This window comes from Ambystoma mexicanum, chromosome 4q (genome assembly GCF_040938575.1).
Source record: "Ambystoma mexicanum isolate Mex_15411 chromosome 4q, UKY_AmexF1_1, whole genome shotgun sequence".
Classification (NCBI taxonomy): Eukaryota; Metazoa; Chordata; class Amphibia; order Caudata; family Ambystomatidae; genus Ambystoma; species Ambystoma mexicanum.
In genome coordinates this window covers 668470034-668491792 of record NC_090928.1, presented here as the reverse complement: position 1 = coordinate 668491792, position 21759 = coordinate 668470034, and the positions used below count along the sequence as shown (strand labels likewise).

Sequence of the window (21759 nt, the reverse complement as noted above, 5' to 3'; positions counted from 1 at the left end):
CTTTTGAGACAGGACAGCTCCCATGGCTAGACTGGATGCATCAGTTTCCACTATGTATGGAAGTTCAGGGCGCGGGTGCTTTAACACAGATGCAGACGTGAATTTCGCTTTCAGCTCTTGGAAGGCATTTTCAGCTTCTTCAGTCCACATAAAGCGTTAATTTTTTCGCAAGAGTGCTGTGATGGGATGTACGACATGTGAAAAATCTGGGATGAATCTGCGGTAGAAATTGGCAAAGCCGAGCATGCTTTCTACTCCTTTAACTGAACTTGGTGATGGCCACTTAAGGATTGCCTCCACCTTTCGTGAGTCCATTCGGACTCCCTTTGGGGTCAGGATAAACCCAAGGAATTCAACTTCTGTGGCATGAAAAACGCATTTTTCTAGTTTTGCATATAGTTTGTGCTGGCGCAATTTCTCAAGGACTGCTCGGACGTGCTTCACATGGTCAGATACTGAAGAGGAGTATACTAGAATATCATTGATATACACGACAACACAAACGTCAATGAGTTCACGAAGGATATCGTTCATGAAGTATTGGAAGGCTGCTGGTGCATTGCACAACCCGATGGGCATCACCTGGTATTCGAATAACCCATACTTAGTGCGGAAAGCAGTCTTCCATTCGTCGCCCTCTTTTACACGTACCAGATGGTGTGCCCCCCAGAGATCTAATTTAGTGTATATGCAAGCGTCCTTCACTTGGTCTAGTAGTTCAGGGATCAGAGGCAACGGGTATCGGTTCTTAACAGTTATCTGGTTTAATGCGCGGTAGTTTATGCACGTTCTGAGGGCACCTTCCTTTTTGGGTACGATGAACAAAGCTGAAGATGCAGGGGACTTGGATGGGCGAATAAAGCCATTGGCAAGGTACTGGTCTAAGTATTGTCGTAGGTGAAGGTTCTCAGGTTCCGTAAGGGCATAGATCCTGCTACAAGGGGGTTGTGCACCGGGTATAAGATCGATTTGACAATCGTACGATCTGTGAGGAGGTAAGGTGTTTGCCTGTTCCTTTTGGAAGACATCCTGGAATTCTTGGTATTCTGGAGGTAGTTGCATGACTGCTGTGGTTACTGAGACCGATTAACAATCAGCTCCAGTATAATGAGCTGCTCCTTACAGCCGCCCAGCATTTTAAAATTGACACCCTGGAGGCACAACTTGACAAGGATTTTGTAGAGGATATTCTGGGAGACAGGAAATCCGCTACACAGTTTATCCCCCTCCTGCAACCAGGTAGGGGTGCTTGTCCAGCCTGGCTTTGCAAAAGTTGCCTAGCAAGATCATCAGTTCGCTCCTTTGACAAAATCAGTTCTCTCTTAAGAGCATTGGTTTCTTGACGGGAGGAATGCACTTCAGCCCTCAGTTCCCCTAGTAATTGGGCCAATTGGTCAGTCTCTGAGGTGGGAATTTGTGGGTAGGCTTTGCGTTCTGTTACGCTCACCTGGCTCCCACAGAGGTGTCGATCTGGACTGGACTGCTGCGGTCTCCACCAATGTGAAGCGTAGGGCCGAGATGACGGACTGGACTGGCCCACCTAGCTTCGTTTGCTTGGCCCGTAGGAATATTCTTCTGCAAGTGGAGAAAGGGAATTAACCACCCGTGGAGTTGAGCGTAATCCCCTCACCCCGCTGTTCTCCCCACTGATCACCTTGGATGTTCACTCTTATAGTCTCACCTGATGATTTGAAAAGATGAGCTCTCCATCCTGCATTGAGCGCAGGGGCGTGTAGATAACCAGTTGCTTCACTGGCTCGAAGGAATTGGTGAGTTCCAGGACTATATTGACTCCGATATTACCGGCAAGATGCCGTAAGTATGTAGTTCGTAAGAGTTTAAATGCCTGACTTTCACTTCTGTCCGATTTCTTGCAGGTTGCAGCTTGACCCTACTGAAGAGTTCCTCGTGGCAACCGGTAATGTTCTGGTAAGGATTTGTATTATCCAACACAGTTCGACCCACCCTTCCTCCCCTCTGAGAGAAGGCGCATGGATGCTTGTAGTCTTACCTTTCTTTCTATCTGCTTGGATTATCTGTACTCACGCTACTCCTCATGCTACCTCATGTCAGAAAAAATACAATCTGAGGGTCCTACACGCGTGCGGGATCATGGGTACAGTCGACGTCACACTAGGGATAGTATTACTGGCACGCCCTCTGTCGACGCCCATTTTCGAGTTTCGAAAAACAAACTGTAATACTCTACAACTTCCACTAGATGTCGGCCTATGCACAGCATGTGAATCTAAGCAGATACAAGCATCAGAAATACGATTACGGTGAGTAATGTATCGCATATATCACCATGAAAGTTATGATGGGTTTAAAAAGGTTTGAAAAAAAATCTTTCACCTGAAATGTGAAAGTAGGAAAGTCCATTTGAGCCAAGTCACACATTCCACAATGCCACCTAGTAGCCATCGCTGAAAGTTCACCTCCAGTTCTGAGCCACAACAGCAAGGCATTGTGGATATGCAAATTAGCTCAAATGCAAAGCTTTTTCTCCTGGAAATTGTCTTTGTCTAAGAGGGCAGTGCTACTTTATACATAGCTTAATCAACCCAAGACACAAAATGGTCCAACCACAAGGCTGTCGGGACTATACTTCACTGATGATGCCTAATAAGGGTGAAACCAGGTATGTAGTTGTCTTGGGTTGATTAATCTATGTATAAAGTGCCATTACAGTAGGGAGAGTGGGCAGATGTTCTTACATTTCTTTGCTCTTAGAGAATGCCTCATCTGGCCCCTTATCTTCCCTTCCATCGCTACGCTACCTTTTTCTCTCTCTATGGAGAACACGCCATTGAAGTTCTGCCCTTCCTGCAAAAGGAAATATCCCTGGAAAGAAATGCACAAAGTGTGCAATCACTGTCTGCCAAGGGATCACCCCAAAAAGACTTGCAAGTCCTGCAAACGTTTCTGCCGAAAACCTTGAAGGACTGTCGACCCAAGCACTGGGCTGCCCACACCATACAGGCTGAGGGCTCCATAGACGTGGAGGGGGAATCCCGTGAAGGCAGCATCAACGTCCGAAGTGACGCTGAGTGCGATCAGAAGGAATCCCATGTGCAAGCCCCTGACTCCATCAAGCAGGCCAGCGGTCCTGTGATAGAGAAATCACCCCGAGACTATTGCATTCGCACCTCACGCCACACTAAACGCACACCTCACAGCCGAACGTCGATGATATCAACGACCGTTCATAGCCACATAGTGTCTAAGGAGAGGTCCTCCAAGTCACCCCTGTTCTCTGGGCCAGCGCGCTCGTCGCACGACAGGTCTCCGAAACAGGCGCCGACCAGGCCTGTTTCAGACACAGCACCTGAAAAGGCACTCCTTTCTCGTGCCGAAGGGCATAAACCAAAAGGAGTTTCAACGCCCCCTTCTAACATGTCCAAAATGAGGGAACTCATTAGAAAGCATGTCCCGGTCACACTTTTACAGTCCAAGATGTCAAAGACACCCAAATCTTCAATGCCCCTACCTTCCCAGCACTCTACTAACCCAAGATAGTGGCTATGTTCCCTTCAAATACACTGTTTCAGGGGCCTTACGTCACAAGGAACCTACACGCTTGCAGGACACTTCAACACCCCCCAGCCTTTCCAAAGTCAACTGAGAGGACCCCAGAGAGTTTTGATAAGCTCATGAGGAGGATTTCCTGTTTTGTGGACTTCATGGACCGCTACCCTGAAGAATCTGGAAACCCCCAGGGCTTGTTACAGAAGGGAGGGACAGCCAGTGATGAACCACCTGCTAAGGTGCCTTGTTTAGGCACACCTCAGTCCAGTACCTCCAACCAAACCTGTGCCACTCCACAACCCCATGACTCCTCTCAGGATATCTACATTGTAGACCCCTCAGGTTCTCAAGATCCTAGTACCTAGTGAGACCAGGGGGACCAGTATGGTCAGTACGGGTATTACAATGATGATGATGATGATGAAGATGATAAGGATGATGATGTCCTCTACGTCATCCAGTCCCCAGATAATCGAGATCAGTCGGTGGCTGACTCACCGATTGACAATCAGCTCCAGTATAATGAGCTGCTCCTTACAGCCGCCCAGCATTTTAAAATTGACACCCTGGAGGCACAACTTGACAAGGATTTTGTAGAGGATATTCTGGGAGACAGGAAATCCGCTACACAGTTTATCCCCCTCCTGCAATCAGTCCAAAGACAGACCCTGCCTTCCCTCCTAACACCAAATCTTACCAGAGCGTTCAACACCCACATCGAGAAGGTGTTCAGGCCGGCCCCTACCGACCCACTGTACATCAGGGGTCAACTGAAACCTGATTCCTTGGTTGCCACCACAATAAGGAATAGAGCAAACATGCCTCTGGTCTCCGCGAAGCCCCTGCCTGATAAAGAAAAGTAGAAGATCAATACCTTTTCGCAGAAAGGTGACATCCTCAGCTTGCTACCAGACTAGAATAGCCAACAATACCACCCTTCTGGCTAGCTATGGTTGCCACAAGTGGGACGAGCTGGAACAACAAATTGAAGCTGTTGCAGAGCCTCTAAAGTCACAACTCCTAAAGACGGTATCATAGGGGAAGCAAGTGGCCAACTGCATCTTAAAAAACAACTTGGATGCCGCTGATCATGCAGGCCGCAACCTAACTAAAGGCACGTTAATTAAATGCTATGCCTAGCTGAGGCAATCAGAGTTTTAAGTTGGAAACGCAGGCCACACTATTAAACATGCCAATTGAGCCAAATGCCCTGTTCAGTAAGGCAGTTTAGGATGCTCTTAAGAGGGCCAAAGAGTAATATGACACCCTCAAATCTCTCTGACAAATTTCCAACAAACCTTTTGTCCAAAGGAGGCATTTGATACAAGGAAATTCTTCCATGGGCAGGGCCCACAACGCTCCTCCAATTACGGTCAGGGTAGCCAGTCGCCATCATGGGGCACCTCTCAGGGACAGTCCTCCAATTTTCAAAGAGGCTACAAAAGGTGCAGGAGCAGAGGTAGAGCCTCCTCCTGCAGCGGCTCCACCCCACCCAAGCAATGACGCCCCGCTCCATGTCCCCTCCCATGCTACTCCAGTAGGAGGTTGCATCTCAAAATTCACCCACGCATGCGAGGCTATCACTTCGAACAAGTGGGTGTAATCTACTTTGGCAGGCGGATATTGTATAGAACTTCTGCAGAAACCATCCAACCACCTGCCAAGACACAGAAAAATGACACCAGAGGAGAGGCGCATATTACTAGAAGAGGTCAAAACCCTTCTGCAAAAGGACGTCATAGAAATCGTCCCGGCAAACCAGGTAAACAAGGGTATTTATTCAACATACTTCCCTGTGCTAAAGAAAGACCTAACAATGTGCCTAGTACTAGACCTGCGCCAAGCAAACACTTACGTCAAGCCACAGAAATTTTGTATGACCACGTTACAGGTGGATCTAAACAGGGGGAATTATATGGCAACATTGGATATGAAAGATGCATACTTTCATATTTCAATGTTCCCAGCGCACAGAAAATATCTGCGCTTCCAAATAGCGGAAGAACACTATTAGTTCAAAGTGCTCCCTTCGGCATAGCCTCATCTCCTAGGGTATTCACCAAGGTACTAGCGGTAGTAGCGGTGCACCTACGCAGACAGTCAATCCCAGTGTACCCTTATATAGACGACTGCTTAATAACCGGAGAGTCTCATCAAATTGGCAAATACAACACCCAAAGAACAATCAACCTTCTGTTCCAATTGGGATTCTCTAACAACGAGAAGAAATCAAGTCTCATACCCAGCAAATAAAACAATTCCTTGGAACAATCATAAAAATAAGGGAGGAGCTAGTCTTCCCCTCAAACGAGAGCACAAAACATAGTGTTACAAGTACCTCACTAACTAGCCGGTCACCAGATAACCGTATGCATGGCAATGCACCTGCTTGGGATGATGGCCTCATGCATTTACCTAGTTCCACACGTGCGGCTGCGCATGTGCCCAATGCAAGAGTGGTTAGCGAAACAATGGTCTCAGGCAAGTGGTCAGTGGGACGATCTAGTTGCTGTTTCGCTAACCCTAGTACAGGCTTTTCGCTGGTGGTCCAATGACAATTTGCTAAAAGGAAAACCCTTTCGCAATCCACCAGTTCAAGCGATACTAACTACAGACGCTTCACTCTCCGGATGGGGAGCCCACTACCTTCACCACACAGCTCATGGCCAGTGAATTCACACCACAGCCCAGAACCACTTAAACCATCTAGAACTCCTAGCAGAACATGTTCCTAGTCGCTCAACACGTTCCAGGGGAACTCAATGCTCTAGCAGACACTCTGAGCAGAAACCCTCTACATGAGGCGCACAAGTGGTAAATCAACACATTTTCTAGATTAAACCTTCTCCCAAAACGGACAATGCCCAGACTTCACATCCAGGTTTCCCCAACCAACATCCAAGCGGAACGCCCTGTGGATGAGCTGGTCAGGGAAATTTGCTTACGCTTTTTGCACCAGGAACAAGCCACCCTAAACCTGATCGCTCTAATGTGGGCGAGACATTAATGGTTTCCACACTTCCTCAAAGTGGTGATGTGAAAACCGATCAAACTTCTGTGACCCTCCAACATGCTGTCCCAACACAAGGGGACAACACTCCATCCACATCCTCGGTCTATAAACTTGGCAGACTGGCTCCTGAAGTTATAGAGTTTGGGCACTTAAACCTTCCTCAGAGGTGTATGGATATCCTCAAGGAGGTACGGAACCCCAACATCAGACACTGTTACTTCAAACATTGTAAAGGGTTTGTGGTATGGTGCAGATCACAATCCTTAAATCCATTTGAATGTTCACCATCCAACATTCTACACTACATGCTTTATCTACTAGACTATGGCCTAGTAGTTAACTCCATCAAGGTACACCTAGCAGCCCTTGTCCGTGTACACCACTTCACAAAACAATGTGTCTTGGCGGAAAGTTCCTGTTATCAAGGCTTTCGTGGAGGGAGTAAAGAGACTATTTTTTTTTTGTATAGTTTATTACAAACTTTTAAAAAGAAGAAACATCAAAAACTCAACATAACTAATATCCCTCCACAGGACCTAAAACAGGTCTAGAACAAAAACAACTTAATTTTTTAACAAAAATTTCTCATCTCACATCATCATCTCTTTTCCTTCAGTAACCATCTATTTCTAATTGATCTATTAACTTAGGCAGTTAATAACCAAAACAGCATCAAGTATGTGATTAATCAACGTCACTCCTTTCCATGTTAGAAACCTTAGTTATTTGTTCATGGGACATTTCTAATGTAACCTAAAAAATAGATCAAGGCAAATGTCCATTTGTTTTTAGACCCTTCAAATATTGCCGACCACCAATCTTCACAATTCCATGTGGCCCGTTTTCCTATTTCTTCTCCAAAGAATAAAGATATTTTTTCACATAAAGCAGGACAAAAAGCCACAAGAGGTTTTAAGGATTCTACGACATTATTACAGAACCTGCACATTAGGTCATCAGCTGATATTTGATTCCTCCTTCTTAATGTTTCCTTAGTCTCAAGTTGATTCAACCTGAATCTTAGAAACACATCACAGAGAGTTTTATTCAGAAACTTGACCAGAAAGCTTGATAGATTGTTGTATAATTTTGCTTCTAATGGCACAAGTTCCATACATTTATGTGGTGACCTTTGTTGACAAGTTACCATCCAATCCCATTGCCATAATTTAGTTTTTATCTTGTTCGGATTCAACCACAGCATTTCTTCCGGCATGCTGAGCATTTTCGGAATCAGTTTACAATTTATCATCCACAGCTTTAGTATTGATTAATCATTAGCCCCAAGATGTGGTTTCAGTATTTGGAATTGTGGTGCACAATGTGGGTCTGTTATTTTCCCAAATAATGATAGAGAGTTCCATATTATTGTTGCTGTAATCGATGTTAGTCCTAATTCATATCTAATACTTGCTTTCGGCACTCCTATTCCTAGATGTAATATTTTTATCCAGAAGAGATATTCACCTCCCATTTATAACCCTTCATCATTTTGGGACCTTAGTCTTGTACTCTCGAAGCTCATGGGTCCGCCCTTTGAGCCTATGCACAAGGCCAGCCTAAAACACTTAACCCACAAAACTGCCTTTCTGGTAGCTATCACCTCGATAAGACGATTTAGTGGGCTGCAAGCATTATCCGTACAAGACCCTTTCATTGTAATCCACAAGCACAAGGTGGTCCTTTCAAACACATCCTAGGTTCTCACCAGAATTCATATCCAAGTTCCATGTCAACCAGTCCATTGAACTACCTACTTTTTTCCAAACTCTATTTAACTCAGCTGAGAAGAGTCTCCATACTTTAGATGTAAGGTGGGCGGTCTTGTACTACATAAACAAAACCTCTAAGGAAAACAGACCAGCTCTTTGTTTCCATAGCACCTGGTAGGGAAGGTGATCACATAAAAAAACTCCATCTCCAGATGGATAGTCAAATGCATAGAGCTGTGCTATTCACTATCAAAAAAGACCCTCCCTTTCACACCAAGAGCTCACTCTACCAGAGGCCAGGGTTTGAAATTGAGGGGAGCTGGGAGCTATTTAGCTCTTGCTTCTAGCATAGTTGAGCCTGGTTAGCTTGATCCCAACAGCTACCAGGAGCTACTTCTGGCTCCTAGGGCCATCTGGTGCCTTCCAATCATGTAAATGTGACATTCACTTTTGAGTATTTCAGAATGTTAATAAAGAAGAATTAGAACACATCTAATATACATTTAAACACAATGGTTCATACAAAATGTTTAAGGAGAATCTCTGGTAGCTCCTGGTTCCCATGCGGTAGCTCCTGCCCACAGGGTGATTCCCGACATGCAGGAGCTGGTTTTAGTTCCTGCTCATCGAATCTCAATTACGATCCCTGGTGGTCATGAGGTGCTGGAGCTACTTTAGCATTTATTGCAAATGTCCCCCTAAACGCTATTTGCAGAGCAGCTACTTGGAGTTCCATTTATACCTTCACTTGGCATTACTGCGTTGACACACATGCTAAAGCAGATTCACAGGTGGGACAAGCGGTGCTAAAACATCTATTTGCTGCTGTACCTGCTCACAACCCACCTCCTTCTCTGGGTACTACTCGTTAATCTCTGCATAGCATGTGATCTAAGCAGATGCACAAGCATCAGAAGGCATACCTTACTCATTGTAATCGTATTTCTGATGTTTGTATTTGCTTAGATTCACATTCGCCCACCCTTACTCCCCTCCTGGAGTCGAAGGTGCATAGATGTTTCTTGCTCTATCTCTATTTTCTGCTTTATTTCATCTGTACTCGTGCTACACTTCATGCAACTTCATGTAAGAAACAAAACAATCTGAGGGACCTCCACGCGTTAAAGACCATGGGTACAATAGACGTCACACTAGGGATAGTATTACTAACACACCCAGTTAACGTCCCTTTTAGAGTTTAGAAAACAAATCGTGTAATACTCTGCGACTGCCACTAGATGTCGGCCTATGCATAGCATGTGAATCTAAGCAGATAAAAGCATCAGAAATACGATTGTGGTAAGTAATACATGCCATATATAATATTAACATGCACTCAATGCATGTCCCATGTGCTATGGTGGAGTTTCTTTGTTTTTTCTTTCAGCAAACCATGAGCATCTCGGGGGTTGGCCCCAGTGTGCTGTCAGCAATAAAAACCCATTCCACAGTCTGTATAGAGTGGTAATGGGCTGGAGACCCCCCCTCCCATTAAAGGCCCTTGCTGCATTTAGGCCCCAAGGCCATTCTCACCCAATACAGCTTGTGGATGGGGTATTACTGCTTGGTATCACCCCATTAATGCGCAGACCATCACTGTGAATGCAAAAATATTGCATGTTTTACAAGGAAATTATGCAAAAATATAGATGGGCATTGGGTTAGGGTATTCATTAAAGTGGGGGGAATGTGGTGGGGGCTATTTTCGCATAATTTAATTGTAATAAATGCTATATTTTTTTCGCATTCGCAGTGGTGGATGCAATATTTACATGGAGATCCTACTGCTTAATTAACTCATCATGGCCACTTCACATTATGACCATTTTACTAAATGTTATTCTCTCATTTGCCTCTCTTCGTACAGCAGCTTTTGAATTTCGCTGGCCGGAGAGGGCAGGCCAAGTCTCAGTTTCTATCAGTGTAGCAGAGCATGTGGATGTAGAAGAGCCATGACTGCATTCTGGTGCTTCCCTCCCAGGGCGTGGAGAGGACCTACGACACACCCTTGAGCAGCCTTTGCCAAATTCATCCTGCTTAGGTCATTGTGACAGAGGTGGATGCAAATATTGCCTGCCCACTCCAGTTGGGCAAACACCTTGTCCCTGCCTCACGCAAACCAATAATGTGCAGGTCAAATACATAAATCAACATAGCTGGCCTGACTCTCCTGGATGAGCAGGCAGGAGCCAGGGCCACAGTGTATTGCCCCCAATCATGCTGCCAACATTTTCCACAATTGCTCCTGAATTATCCAGGCTGCTGCAATATTCCGGGGAAAGGTTTGTGACCCACAGGCCTGCTTCTTGCTGCATGTGTGGCTGTCTCAGCAGAAAAGCATCTCAGTCTGTTAACATAGCAACCGGAAAATAGCTTCTCTCTTAGTAGATGTAATGTCATGTAAAGTGGTCTTCTATAATCCTTCTGCCAATAATGTTGGCCTCATTGCACATGGCTCTGTATGAAAGGAAGGCAGGGTGTGGTTGTCAGATAACAAGAAGGCAGAAGCAGAATTCTTTGGTGTTGATGGATGCAGGTCGGAGGTACCCATTAACTGTGTGCCGATATGAACATCTCTGTTTGTGATTGGTACTGACTGGGTAGGTTAGCCATAGGGACAGCCCTATGATTGTTGGGTGCCCAACTTGACATCATGATTGTTGTTGGAAGCTGGATATTGTCTAAATTTGTTGAGTACACTAGATTTGGTTGTCGCCTACAGGAGTGTGGGAGGTATAAGGATGGAAGATTTTAGTAGTGAGGAGTTAGTTGAGAGGTGAGGGGGCAATGAGGGTTGGGGGGGGTGAATGTGTTGTTGCTTCCTGACTCTTGGTTTTAGTCAGTTGCTATTATTTTTCATTTCTTTCAAAGTGGTTGGTTGAAAATCCAAGAAAATCCAATCCAAGTTGTTTCCTAAAAGTTGGATGGTTCTCTTCCAGGCGAGAGGGGTTTGGGTAGGGTGTTCCATAGTTTCGTGGCCAGAACTGAAATAGAGGATCCTCCTTGCTGTCTATTGTTGAAGTTTGGGACTAGTACTAGTGCAGCATTGCTGGACCTAGGTGTTCTGGACGGAGTATAGTGTTGAAAACGTACTTCTGAAAGGGCTCCCTCTGTGGTATGAACATTGCACACGTTTTTGAAATGAACCCTTTCTTTGATGGGTAGCCAGTGGAAAATATGTAATGCTGGCTTGATATATTCAAATAGCTTTTGTGAATTAGGCTTGCCGCTGCATTTCGAACTCTTTGAGGTTTCCTCATTAGGTAATCTGGGAGTCCGAGATAGACTGTTTGGATGGTCTAGTTTGGATAGTATTAGATACATTATGGCTATGGCCCTGTGTGTGAATGTTAAGGAAGGTAAATTGTGGCGTAAAATGCGCAGCTAGGAGAAACGGCTTCTGACAATGGCTTTGCCCTTTGAATCAAGAGTGTGAGTATTGTCCATTGTTGTTCCAATATTCTTTACTGTGATTGATGGGTTTGGGCAAGGGCCCATCTCATCAGGCAAAGGATTTGTGGTGGAGTTGGGACCAGTAGGATTACAGAGCATCAACTCTGTTTTGTTAGGGTTGAGTTTTAGTCTGTTGTCATCCATGCCTCCACCTGTGCAAGGTAACTTTTAATGTCTGGTTAATTTGGTGATGTGTAGTTCACAAAATTGTAGACTATTTGTGTGACATCCACGTCGTTGTAGATGGAGATACCAGATTCATAGATGTCTAGTAGGGGTGTCTTGTAGATGATGAAAAGTAAAGGTGAGAGTATGGATACTTAGGGTACTCCACAGGTAAGTGGGTGAGACCAGAAATTGTGGGGGCCCATTGGTGTCTGTTCTCCCCATGAGGAAGGAGGTGATTCAATATAGAGCTCTTTTTTTAATACAATATCTTCCAGTCTTTTTGTAGGATCTTGTGACTGATGGTGACAAACGTGGCCGAGATTTTTAGCAGGATAAGCGCAATCTCAAGAGTTTTCATCGGCATTGATTTTAAGTATATCCCAGATGGAGCACAGAGCCAAATAGATGAAGAGGCAACATTTTTATTAACGGCGCTTTCTTGCAAGAAAACAAATAACATCCAACTTTAGCCCGGACACTCCACTAACCCGCTCTGACCCTCCCAAGTCGGCTCCCCTTAAACCCTCAACCCCCTGATCTTCTAAGTGGCCTATGTAGGCCTTCTGGCTCGCTGCACCTGCTTTCCTCAAACCAAGGGATTGCTTCTATTGTTAGGTGAGTCTTAGTACTGCCCCAGGTACTAAGTGATAGTCGACTTCTGGTTAACAATTAACTGTGTTTTACATGTTCCAGTTTCCTCCTGAGGTGAGGGACATAGGTCCTCCACCTCCTGATGCACATCCGGTCCCCAGTGAGGGGCTCATTGTCCTTAATGGCTAGAGCCAATTAAGTCCACATAATGGCGGGCAGACAACCTTCACCCGATTACCCCAACATCCTCAAAGTCCTGAGCTCAGCATCTCCGTGGGCACGGATGCTCATATCTTGTTGTCTTATACAAGCATTGGCCATAGGAGATAGACCAGGAAGACCCTCATTAAAGTCTGCTGCGATTTAAAGAAATATAACAAACACTAGGACTTGTAATGTAGGGCTCTGTCATCCTTCCCACACCCCTTGCACTTGCCTGTGATAATGTCATTCTTCATTTGATTCTCGAAGCCGGGGGTCCGCACTCACAAGGCCAACCTCGGACAGATAATGAGTTTGCTCTCTCCAAGAATACATGTGTTTGTGGATATAAAACCGAGAGAGAGTAATCATTGCAGCCCGTTTTCCTTTCCAGCATGTTCTTTACATGTCAAGCCCCATAGCGCGAAAGGAGAGGATCTTAGTAAAAGGGTGAGCTGTTAATGCTTTCACTGTTGTTTTATAAGCTTTTATGACCCATAACCTGGTCGTAACTATGTGATCCACAGGAGTTTAACGTGTATAGAGGACTCGTACCTTACTTTCATGGTTGCACAGAGATTTTTACAACATCGTGTACATTTTTCACATCTACAAACAAATCTTCCTCCTAAGCATTTTTGCTAATCATTTATCTTGGATGGAGCAGATGCGCCATAATTGTGATAAGAAAAGAGCCCTTTATTTTCATACAAAATCTTTTCGATTCTCAGAGGCATGTTAAAACCTTTGTGGCCTCTGCTCTATTGTCACTGTTTGCTCCAGGGTTGGTGTTTTCCAAAGGGACAGTCCTAAAGCACTGTGTGTTGGATGATAGCTCAATACCAAATTCTCAATTTAGCCATACAAAGCAGAGAAACAACTTGGGTTGAACCCTCCACGACTTCTGCCACTCTCCTCTGCATCTTTTGAATGATTGGTAATATGTTATGCTTGGGTATCTTTCCTTTCCACAAGTAATTTGAATGGTGATGAGGACATAGGAGAAAGTGCATGTTACTTGTCGTTGTGACTTCTGTATTCTTCACTCGCCTTTCTGTTATCAGCCTTCCCTAACCTCCTTTCTTGTGTAATCAATATCCAATTCATCAAAGGAAGATAGGTTCATCAAAGGAAGGGAGGTGAGTTTGAAGAACTGGGACCACAGAGGTCACTATGGCAAGCAACATGTCCTTCCTCTCCATTTCTGCCTAAATTGGCATCTTCCGGCTAGCATCTCCATCTCTGCTTTTAGCACTGCTGCAGAAGGACCAGAATTAGTAAAGTGCTGTACTCCATAATAAGGGGGATTTAAAGAGAAGTGGTTGTCCTCTAGAATACTATTAAGATGTATTTCTAGAATATGGCCTAGTGGACAGATTCTCGGAGGCCACCCTAGTTATGATGAACACGGAGCTCTGAGAAGTCAGCCAAAATCCAATCAAGGTGCGTGGATGAGCAGTCAAGGCTTAGTCTCAGGAGAGTGTGAGTGGGGTCACAGTGGGGTCACAGGCCCTCAATGAGTACACCTAGTATAGCACACAATAATTCAATTAAAACAGTCACTTATAAAAATGCAGTTATTTATTTAGGTCTTTAAAGCACACTGAAAAATGAAACTAGCAGGTAGTACTATCGCACAATACTCTATAATACAAATATATACAATCACCATTAGGTTAATCTAATAAACATCATCAAATAACGTAATCAATCAATGCACGTAAGTAATGTAGATGCATGAAAATGGTGGGAACCAGTCACATGTACAATATCTTAACTTTAGAAGGCCAAACCTTAAGATCATAGGGCCTTGTGCTCAAAAGTCACAGGATCCAACACAATGTTTCTCACAGGTATGTGTTCTCTTTAAGAAGGATGCAGTGGGCTTGTAGTGGTACTTAGTTTCAAAGTAATTAAAAGTTCTATAACAATTTACCAGAAGATAGGTACGTTCTCTCCTTTCTCCAAGGCTAACCCAGGGGCAGGATACCCGAGCTCTGTTTGACGGTACAAGATGAGTGGAGGGGAGATTGGAGGAGACAAAGCGACTTGTTCACAGTTTCTCCTATAGAGGACAGGGGAGTCAGGGGGGGTGGGGGGTCAGGGGGTAGGCAGGCACACTGATGCTTACTTACCCCCTTGACTCAATTTTTCCCGGATGTCATGATGGATCGTCTGGGTGTCGCTGGGGGCTCGTTTTTCTGCCCTTCATTCCAGTGAGGATTGGCCAGTAGTTGCAGGTTCGAGGATTCTTTCGGCTGTATGTAACAGCAAGATGCAATCCCTCTTGGTGAAGAAATGCAGAATCCAGTGATGCCGACCTCTTCAAGACACTTCACAGGATGGAGGTAGGCGAGTTCCAGGGACGATTACCATTTGTAGGCGACGACAGGCGTCCTTCCAGTTGCAGTCACAGAAGCTTCTCCAAGACAGGTTCCTTTGAAGTTAGGAAGCTGGAAATCTGCAAAAAGGCGACTTGTGGTACAAGCTGGCGACCATCAAATTTCTGGGCTTGATCTCGGAACACAACGGTTTGCAAGAGGTGTAGCCCACTTCCAAAGGCTGATCGGCTGGATACTCGAGAAGGCGTCAAGACTAGGTTGTCCCACTAGTCCAAAGGCTGAAGCACCACACAGGGGTTTTCGGAGATGAGGCAGAGGAGCAGGGCTGATACTGGAGGGGATGCTGGGACACTTCAGGAGTCGTCTTTGGGTCATCAACCAGCTGCTCTTCTTCGAAGGATTCTTGACTCCAATGTAGATCTGACTATACAACAAATGGTGTTTCAAGGTGCCACAAGACAAAAAATAGGGATGAGGGGGCAAGAGAGAAAGATACAGTAACGGTCCTACTAGGCCTTGTGACATTCGGAACGTGCAAGTGCAGAACAAGAAGTGGAAGGGAAGTGGGGAGTTGGGGGAGTGCCGGTCTGTGCAGAAACAAGTGCTAAGGTGGGAAGGGAAAAGGGTGAAGAGGCGAGGTGAAAGTGCTAAGGGAAGGCCACTGGGCCAATGCCAGGGAATACAGGAGAGTGCAGGGAAGGGAGTCCTTGGCGGGGGGAGGCTGGAGCCCTGTAGTACTCAGAGGGAACCAGGCAGACAGTCAATGAGACAGAAGAGGTGTTCGTAGGGGAGAGTGAAGGAGGAGGAGGAAAGGAGGATCTTGAGGATCTTCCGGAACTTGAGGTCCGGCTGAAGCCCGACAGGTGGGGAGACTATTCCAAAGGTAGACTCCTGTGGAGGAGAGACATCTCTCCTCCACTCTTTGTTTACAGAAGCGTCTGATTCACAGAGAGTTGGAGCTAGCAGATCGAAGGGCTCTAGAGGGGAGGTACTTGGGAAGAGGGAGTTGGATATAGCGGGGTCCCAGGCCCCAGAATGCCTTGTGGATGATGCAGAGGGTCTTGAATTTTATCCTAGCAGCAACCGAGAGCCAGTGGTGAGAGATTAGGGCTGGAGAGATGCAGTCCCTGGGCTTGAGGCCAAGAATAAGTCTTGCAGTCCTATTCTAGATTAGTTGAACGGGACAAAGGGAGGAAGAAGGAAAATTGAGGAAGAGGCTGCTACAGTAGTCGAGGCTTGAGAGGATCAGAACTATGGAGACATTGAGTATCTGGGGGAAGGTTAGGAAAGGGAGAATACCTCTGAGCAGGTGCAACTGATAGTAGGCCTTCTTGGCAAGGTCTGGGATGTGAGGAGAGAAGGAGAGAGAGAAATCAAAGATGACACCAAGGTTGTTTGCCTCACAAGAGGGTGAGGGGAGGGGATCAATAGAGGGCGGCAGAGGGAGGGAGGGAGGCAGGGAGGGAGGGAGGGAAGGTGGGAGCTGGGGTCACAATGAAACAGATCTCAGTCTTACTGGCATTAAGGCAGAGATCATTGGCAGCACACCATGACTGAATAACAGTCAGGGATGAGAGTGGAGGAAGAGGAGGGAAGCTTGAAGGAGAGCTGCATGTCGTCTGCATAGCACTGGAAGTGAGGAGAGAAGGAAGAGATCAAGTGGGCTAAAGGGACAAGGTAGATGTTGAAAAGCCACGGCAAAAGGATAGAGCCTTGTGGGACGCTGCAGGTCGAGTGAGCAATGGAGGAAAGAAAAGTGCCAAGTTGAACCTGGGAAGGTCGGATGGAGAGGAAGGCAGGTCAACCAGTTCAGTGCCAGGCCTGTGATGCCCAGGGTGTCAAAGCTGATTTGTCAGGATGGCATGATTGACCATGTCAAATGCAGAGGAAAGATCCAGGAGGATAAGAACGAATGGAGAGTCAGAGTCAAGATTAGAGAGCAGGTCATCACGGGTGTTCAGTAGAGCGGTTTCCACGCCTCTGGCAGCTCTGAAGCCAGACTTGTGGTTGTGGAGACAGCCGACAGATTCGGGGTGTTGGGTCAGTTGGGAGATGGCCAGCTTCTCCGGGAGTTTGCCCAGGAATGGGGTGATGGATATAGGGCGATAGTTAGCAGGGCAGGAGGGGTTGGAAGAGGGCTTTTTAAGGAGGGGATGGACTAGGGAGTGCTTGAGGGAAGGAGCAAATGGCAAAGGAGTGTTTACAGTATCCCTAATTTTTTTAATGTGTATTACATGCTCAGATAATCTTATAATGCATTAGGAAACTGTGACAAAAAGCTTTTAGTTTTTTGCCTTTTCCTCTATGAGAAATCTGCCTGTTTCTTCTCTCCTGGAGAGTGAGATAACAGAAAGTGTTGTCTCCGGCATTGGTTGATGAGCCAGTTTGGCTTTCGGCCACCTAATGCTGGGATTAGGTTTTCTTTTGGGTATACAACAAACTCTTATTTAAATTTGTGGGTGGTTAGTGAGTGCTTGAAATGCAAATAATGATTTATTTTCCTTTCTGTTTATAAATTGGGTTTGAAATGTTGTTCTCATACACAACCTGAAATTGTTTGTTATTGAATTAGTAGGATATTGTATCCACACCAGGTGTGAGTGTGCAGATAGGGTTCTGAACTGTGTAGATTCAGACATTCTTTTAAGAGCTGTCAGTGAACTACATCTCAGTGAGGGCGAGTACGTCAAAGTCATGGAGAAGGAGACGGATATCAGAAGTGTGTTTGATGGCAGAGCGGGAGTTGAGTGTAGCAAGGCGGACCTGGTTACCACCTTTTTGAAGGTCTTCCCAGGAGGGCTACAGGGACGTGACCGTGCTGCAGGAGTCCTCCTCCTATCCAAAATTCAAGCTGGAAGCAAGTCCAAGCCCACCAAAGCCCATGGTAAGGATGTGCACCATTCAAACAGCCAGTGATTGTCCAATTAGGGACAACTACTGGTTTCACATCCGCCCCAGTAGCAGTCTTTCTGGCACCAGTGATGTAGACTGGGACTAGACTGCCCCAGAATGCTTCCTGGGCCACCCACACAAATACAGAAAGACTCAACAGCCCGCAAAAGTAGCAGTGAACCTGGGCAAGTGAATGAACTTATAAGCACTTTCCTGATCTGAGGGGGCAGGTAGAACACTAAACTACAATATGACCAAAGAAAAAGCGAGTCTCATGGCACAGTCGTTTTAAGGCACTAGCCACGTTTAGTAGCCATATGTGGTAAACGAGAATGTGCACATTAAAAATAATGCAAAAACTGTAAAAATGTAATTGCTGCCACCAGCTTGTCTTTATGCACATATATAAGAAACCAAAAATCCTCTGTAAAAAGCGAGGGCGATACAAAAGTATCCCCATTGTACTTCATTGTAAGATGCTGTGTGCAATACAACAAATGCAAGAATTAAGAAGGGAAGCAATGTTTTGCAGTTTTGATATGTCTGAATTTCCCCATAACAACTGAGTGATTGGTTTCCCCATAAAAAGTCTGCAAAAGTGAGAGAAGTGAAGCCTTCAGTTTCACTTCCTTGCAAAAAAGTCAGGACCGGATCAAAAGCAGAGCAAAAATTATGGGGTTCCATAGGAAATTATGGGGGAAAAGGTGCAAAAAGAAAAAGTTGCCAACTAAAACTATAAGCCTGTATAGCAAATGTGTAAGACTAAAAATGACATTCTCTGACAAAATTCAACGTTTTCAAATGTTCCCCCAAAGGTTCAGAATTGTTTCATAAAAAGCACACAACCGTTCTGCGCTCGTAGTTTTTGGGAACAATTGACTACAAATGTGTTTTTCTTTTAGGAGAGCACAGGGTGGGCACTTGCACTGGCTTTTATTAAGCAAACTTTTAGCTGAACCAGTCTTCTTCGAAAATCGCATTTCTACTGAGAATAAAGGCCAAATAACCTGTTTGTGGTGGTACCCGCTCGCAAGGTATGCTATCAGATGTTAGCCTACCGTTCCTAACCAAAGAGGAAATATGTAATTACATTTCCGTTTTATGCAAGGAAAATTCAGCAACAAAATTGGCATTTCTCCTTCCTAAGGCGTACCAAAGGCAACCCCAGACTTACATTTGTTTTTATGGGCATCCTTAGTGATGTATTGCTAAGGTGCAGTGACTCTCTAAGTAAATGCGTGGAGGGCAGGTAAGAGTCCATGTCTGAATAACCCTTAATATAACATATTGTGCAATCCACAAGTGTTTTATCAGTTGCCAGAAACATAAGCATCTCTACTTAGCATGCTAAAATGGCAACTACCTGCTGCTCTTTTTTTTCTGTTTTCTCCCCAAAACGTTTAAATCAATGTGCCCATTTGTTTGTGGGCGGGGGGCCTCATTATGGGTGCTGCTCAAAAGTATCTAAGCCATTATGGGTCTTTCTGGTGTAGGGAAAGGCACTTCAAAAGTACTATATTGTATATAAACACTGCACGGTTGATATTTCAATGCTTGATCTTATTTATTTTGCAGTGCATTTATCGTCCGGAGAAAAGATCACTTTCCTCGATACTCCAGGACATGCTGCCTTTTCAGCCATACGGGCTCGAGGAGCACATGTTACTGACATTGTTATATTGGTGGTGGCAGCAGAAGATGGCGTTATGAAGCAAACAGTGGAGTCAATTCGGCATGCCAAAGAAGCCAAAGGTAGAACAACTCAATTAAAATGTCTTGTAAAATAAACTAGCACAAGCACTATGATTCTATGAGGTTTTTTTCTATGATCTTAATCTTTCACTTGTATTTCTTTGTACTATTTCTAGGTCGTTTTGGCAGAGTGAAATTCAATGCTTCATTTTTACAAATTTTAATTTGATTTCATCACCTTCTTTAACTGATCTACAGTTTTGTCCTAATTCGGTCTTACAGTTGACTGGCTTTTGTGGTGATTGATTCCTAGCTTCTTTCTTTTCTTTTTAGCAGTAGAAACATATGAGCTTATTTTGACCACAGGCACTACAATATCAAGACTCAGTAAGTTTCCTTGTTTCCCTTTTTAGGTTTTGGCTCATATGAATGTGAAAAGGAGAGAATGGCTTTCTTAATTGGATACATATGTGCCAGTCTTCGGCCATGTTCCAACCCCCTCCCACCCCCACACCTATGGTGTGCAGTTTTTGGTGGCCCACATGCCAGTAGGATGTGACCATCATCCACCAATGGATCTAACATGCCGTCATAGTTAGTTCTGAAAGTGATGGCTATTGAAGGATACCTTGTTCCTGTAGTTTACATTTGCTTATCTTAGTTATCACATTAAAGTGATTTTTATTTGGGTAATGGGCCTCATAAGTGTTTGAGTCATCTAGAAGCTTTGAGAAGTACTACATCTGTATTTGTATGGCTTTTCTGTATATGCTTAAGTCTTTTCCGAAAACAAAAATGCATACGGAAATGTCATGTATAATGCTTTTTAATGTTTTTTGGGCAAGCTTGCATGGAATTATAAATGGTGTGATTTATAATAGGTTTTTTTCTTCACAAAAGGACGTTTAATTAGATGGCCATTCACCTTTATAGTGTTATCCTTTTTTAGTAAAAAGCATAAATACTTGAGTATTATGTTGTATTTCATAAAATATGTTTTACTATATTATCGAATGTCTCACTATCCAAATGTCCCAACTGTATTTAGTAGAAGCTGTCATGGAGTTACTTGATATAGCTCAAACTTTTATCCTCCGCTGTCTCATGTTTTTAAACCATTTTTCAAAACCACCTTTGGTAACTCAAAGAACCCCACAAATTACCAACCTATTTCCAATATAAAATACTCAAACAAAACCATGGACAGCTACCTTCACAGTCAGTCTGGTCAGCAGGCCAGGAGAATGGCCTTTGGTATGCTCAAAGCCCTGAATCCAACCTTAGTGGGCAATGGCCATTTCCTTTGCCTGGGGCATGAAATTTGACCATGCACGTATCTTGCTAAAACCTCTGTTATTGGGCATTAGTCATAGCCTGCGCCCATAGCCAGTGGCCTCTTTGCCCAGAGGTTGGTCTCCTGGGCCAAGACCAAGCACTGAAGCCCAAACCCCAGAAATAAAGTTATCAAGAAATACACAAGCAACTACATATGTTCAGGGGGAGAAGCCAGGGCAGTCATTGTTGTGGCCACTAAAGGTCGAGTGTGACAAATAGGGCCTTTAACATGGGGTGTGCTGCACCATTAACTCTAGGGTTTGCTCGGCATAGCGGGTATTATCGTCATTAAACCCGCAATGCCAAGACACAGGTGCTATAGGCTTTTTTCATAATAAAGGAAAATAAGACTTGGCTGAGCTATCTGTGGTACTGCTCTGTTCTGTTGAGGTCCATTTTCAGTGTTGATTACTGTGATGTAATGAGCATGATTTGTTACATCATGATAATCAACCCTGAAAACAGACTTCAGCAGAAAGGCACACACTTCACCAGAGTGGATCAGGGCTGTCGATAACTGAAGTAAGTTTTATATAAAAAAAATAATGAAACCGCATTTATTAAGTGCCGATACATAAACGTACATAATATACACAACCACCGAAAGTGCACTTCTACATAATGGGTAACGTTTCCCAACCGTAAAAATATCCTATCCTTTTAACATCCCTTTACCCTTCCCATTTCCGCAACCCCCATGACACCAACCAATATCTCGAACACAGGCTGGCTGTGGTGAATTTTCCCTTGTCGCTCATTGCACACGCGGAGCATTCCTTTACCATTGTTTCTAAATCACCCCACATGTTGGGCCACCAAAGGTCTCTCTTAC

General features: G+C 44.7%; 1 protein-coding gene across 6 annotated transcripts in view; it reads left to right on the top strand.

Moving 5' to 3' along the window:
- MTIF2 (mitochondrial translational initiation factor 2) overlaps positions 1-21759 on the top strand; it is an 857581-nt gene that overhangs the window by 242862 nt on the left and 592960 nt on the right. For all 6 annotated transcript variants that reach the window (XM_069608244.1, XM_069608249.1, XM_069608245.1 and 3 more), the window contains one exon: positions 19476-19652. In XM_069608244.1, coding sequence (XP_069464345.1) covers positions 19476-19652 — 177 coding nt within the window. The remainder of the gene's footprint in view (positions 1-19475; positions 19653-21759) is intronic.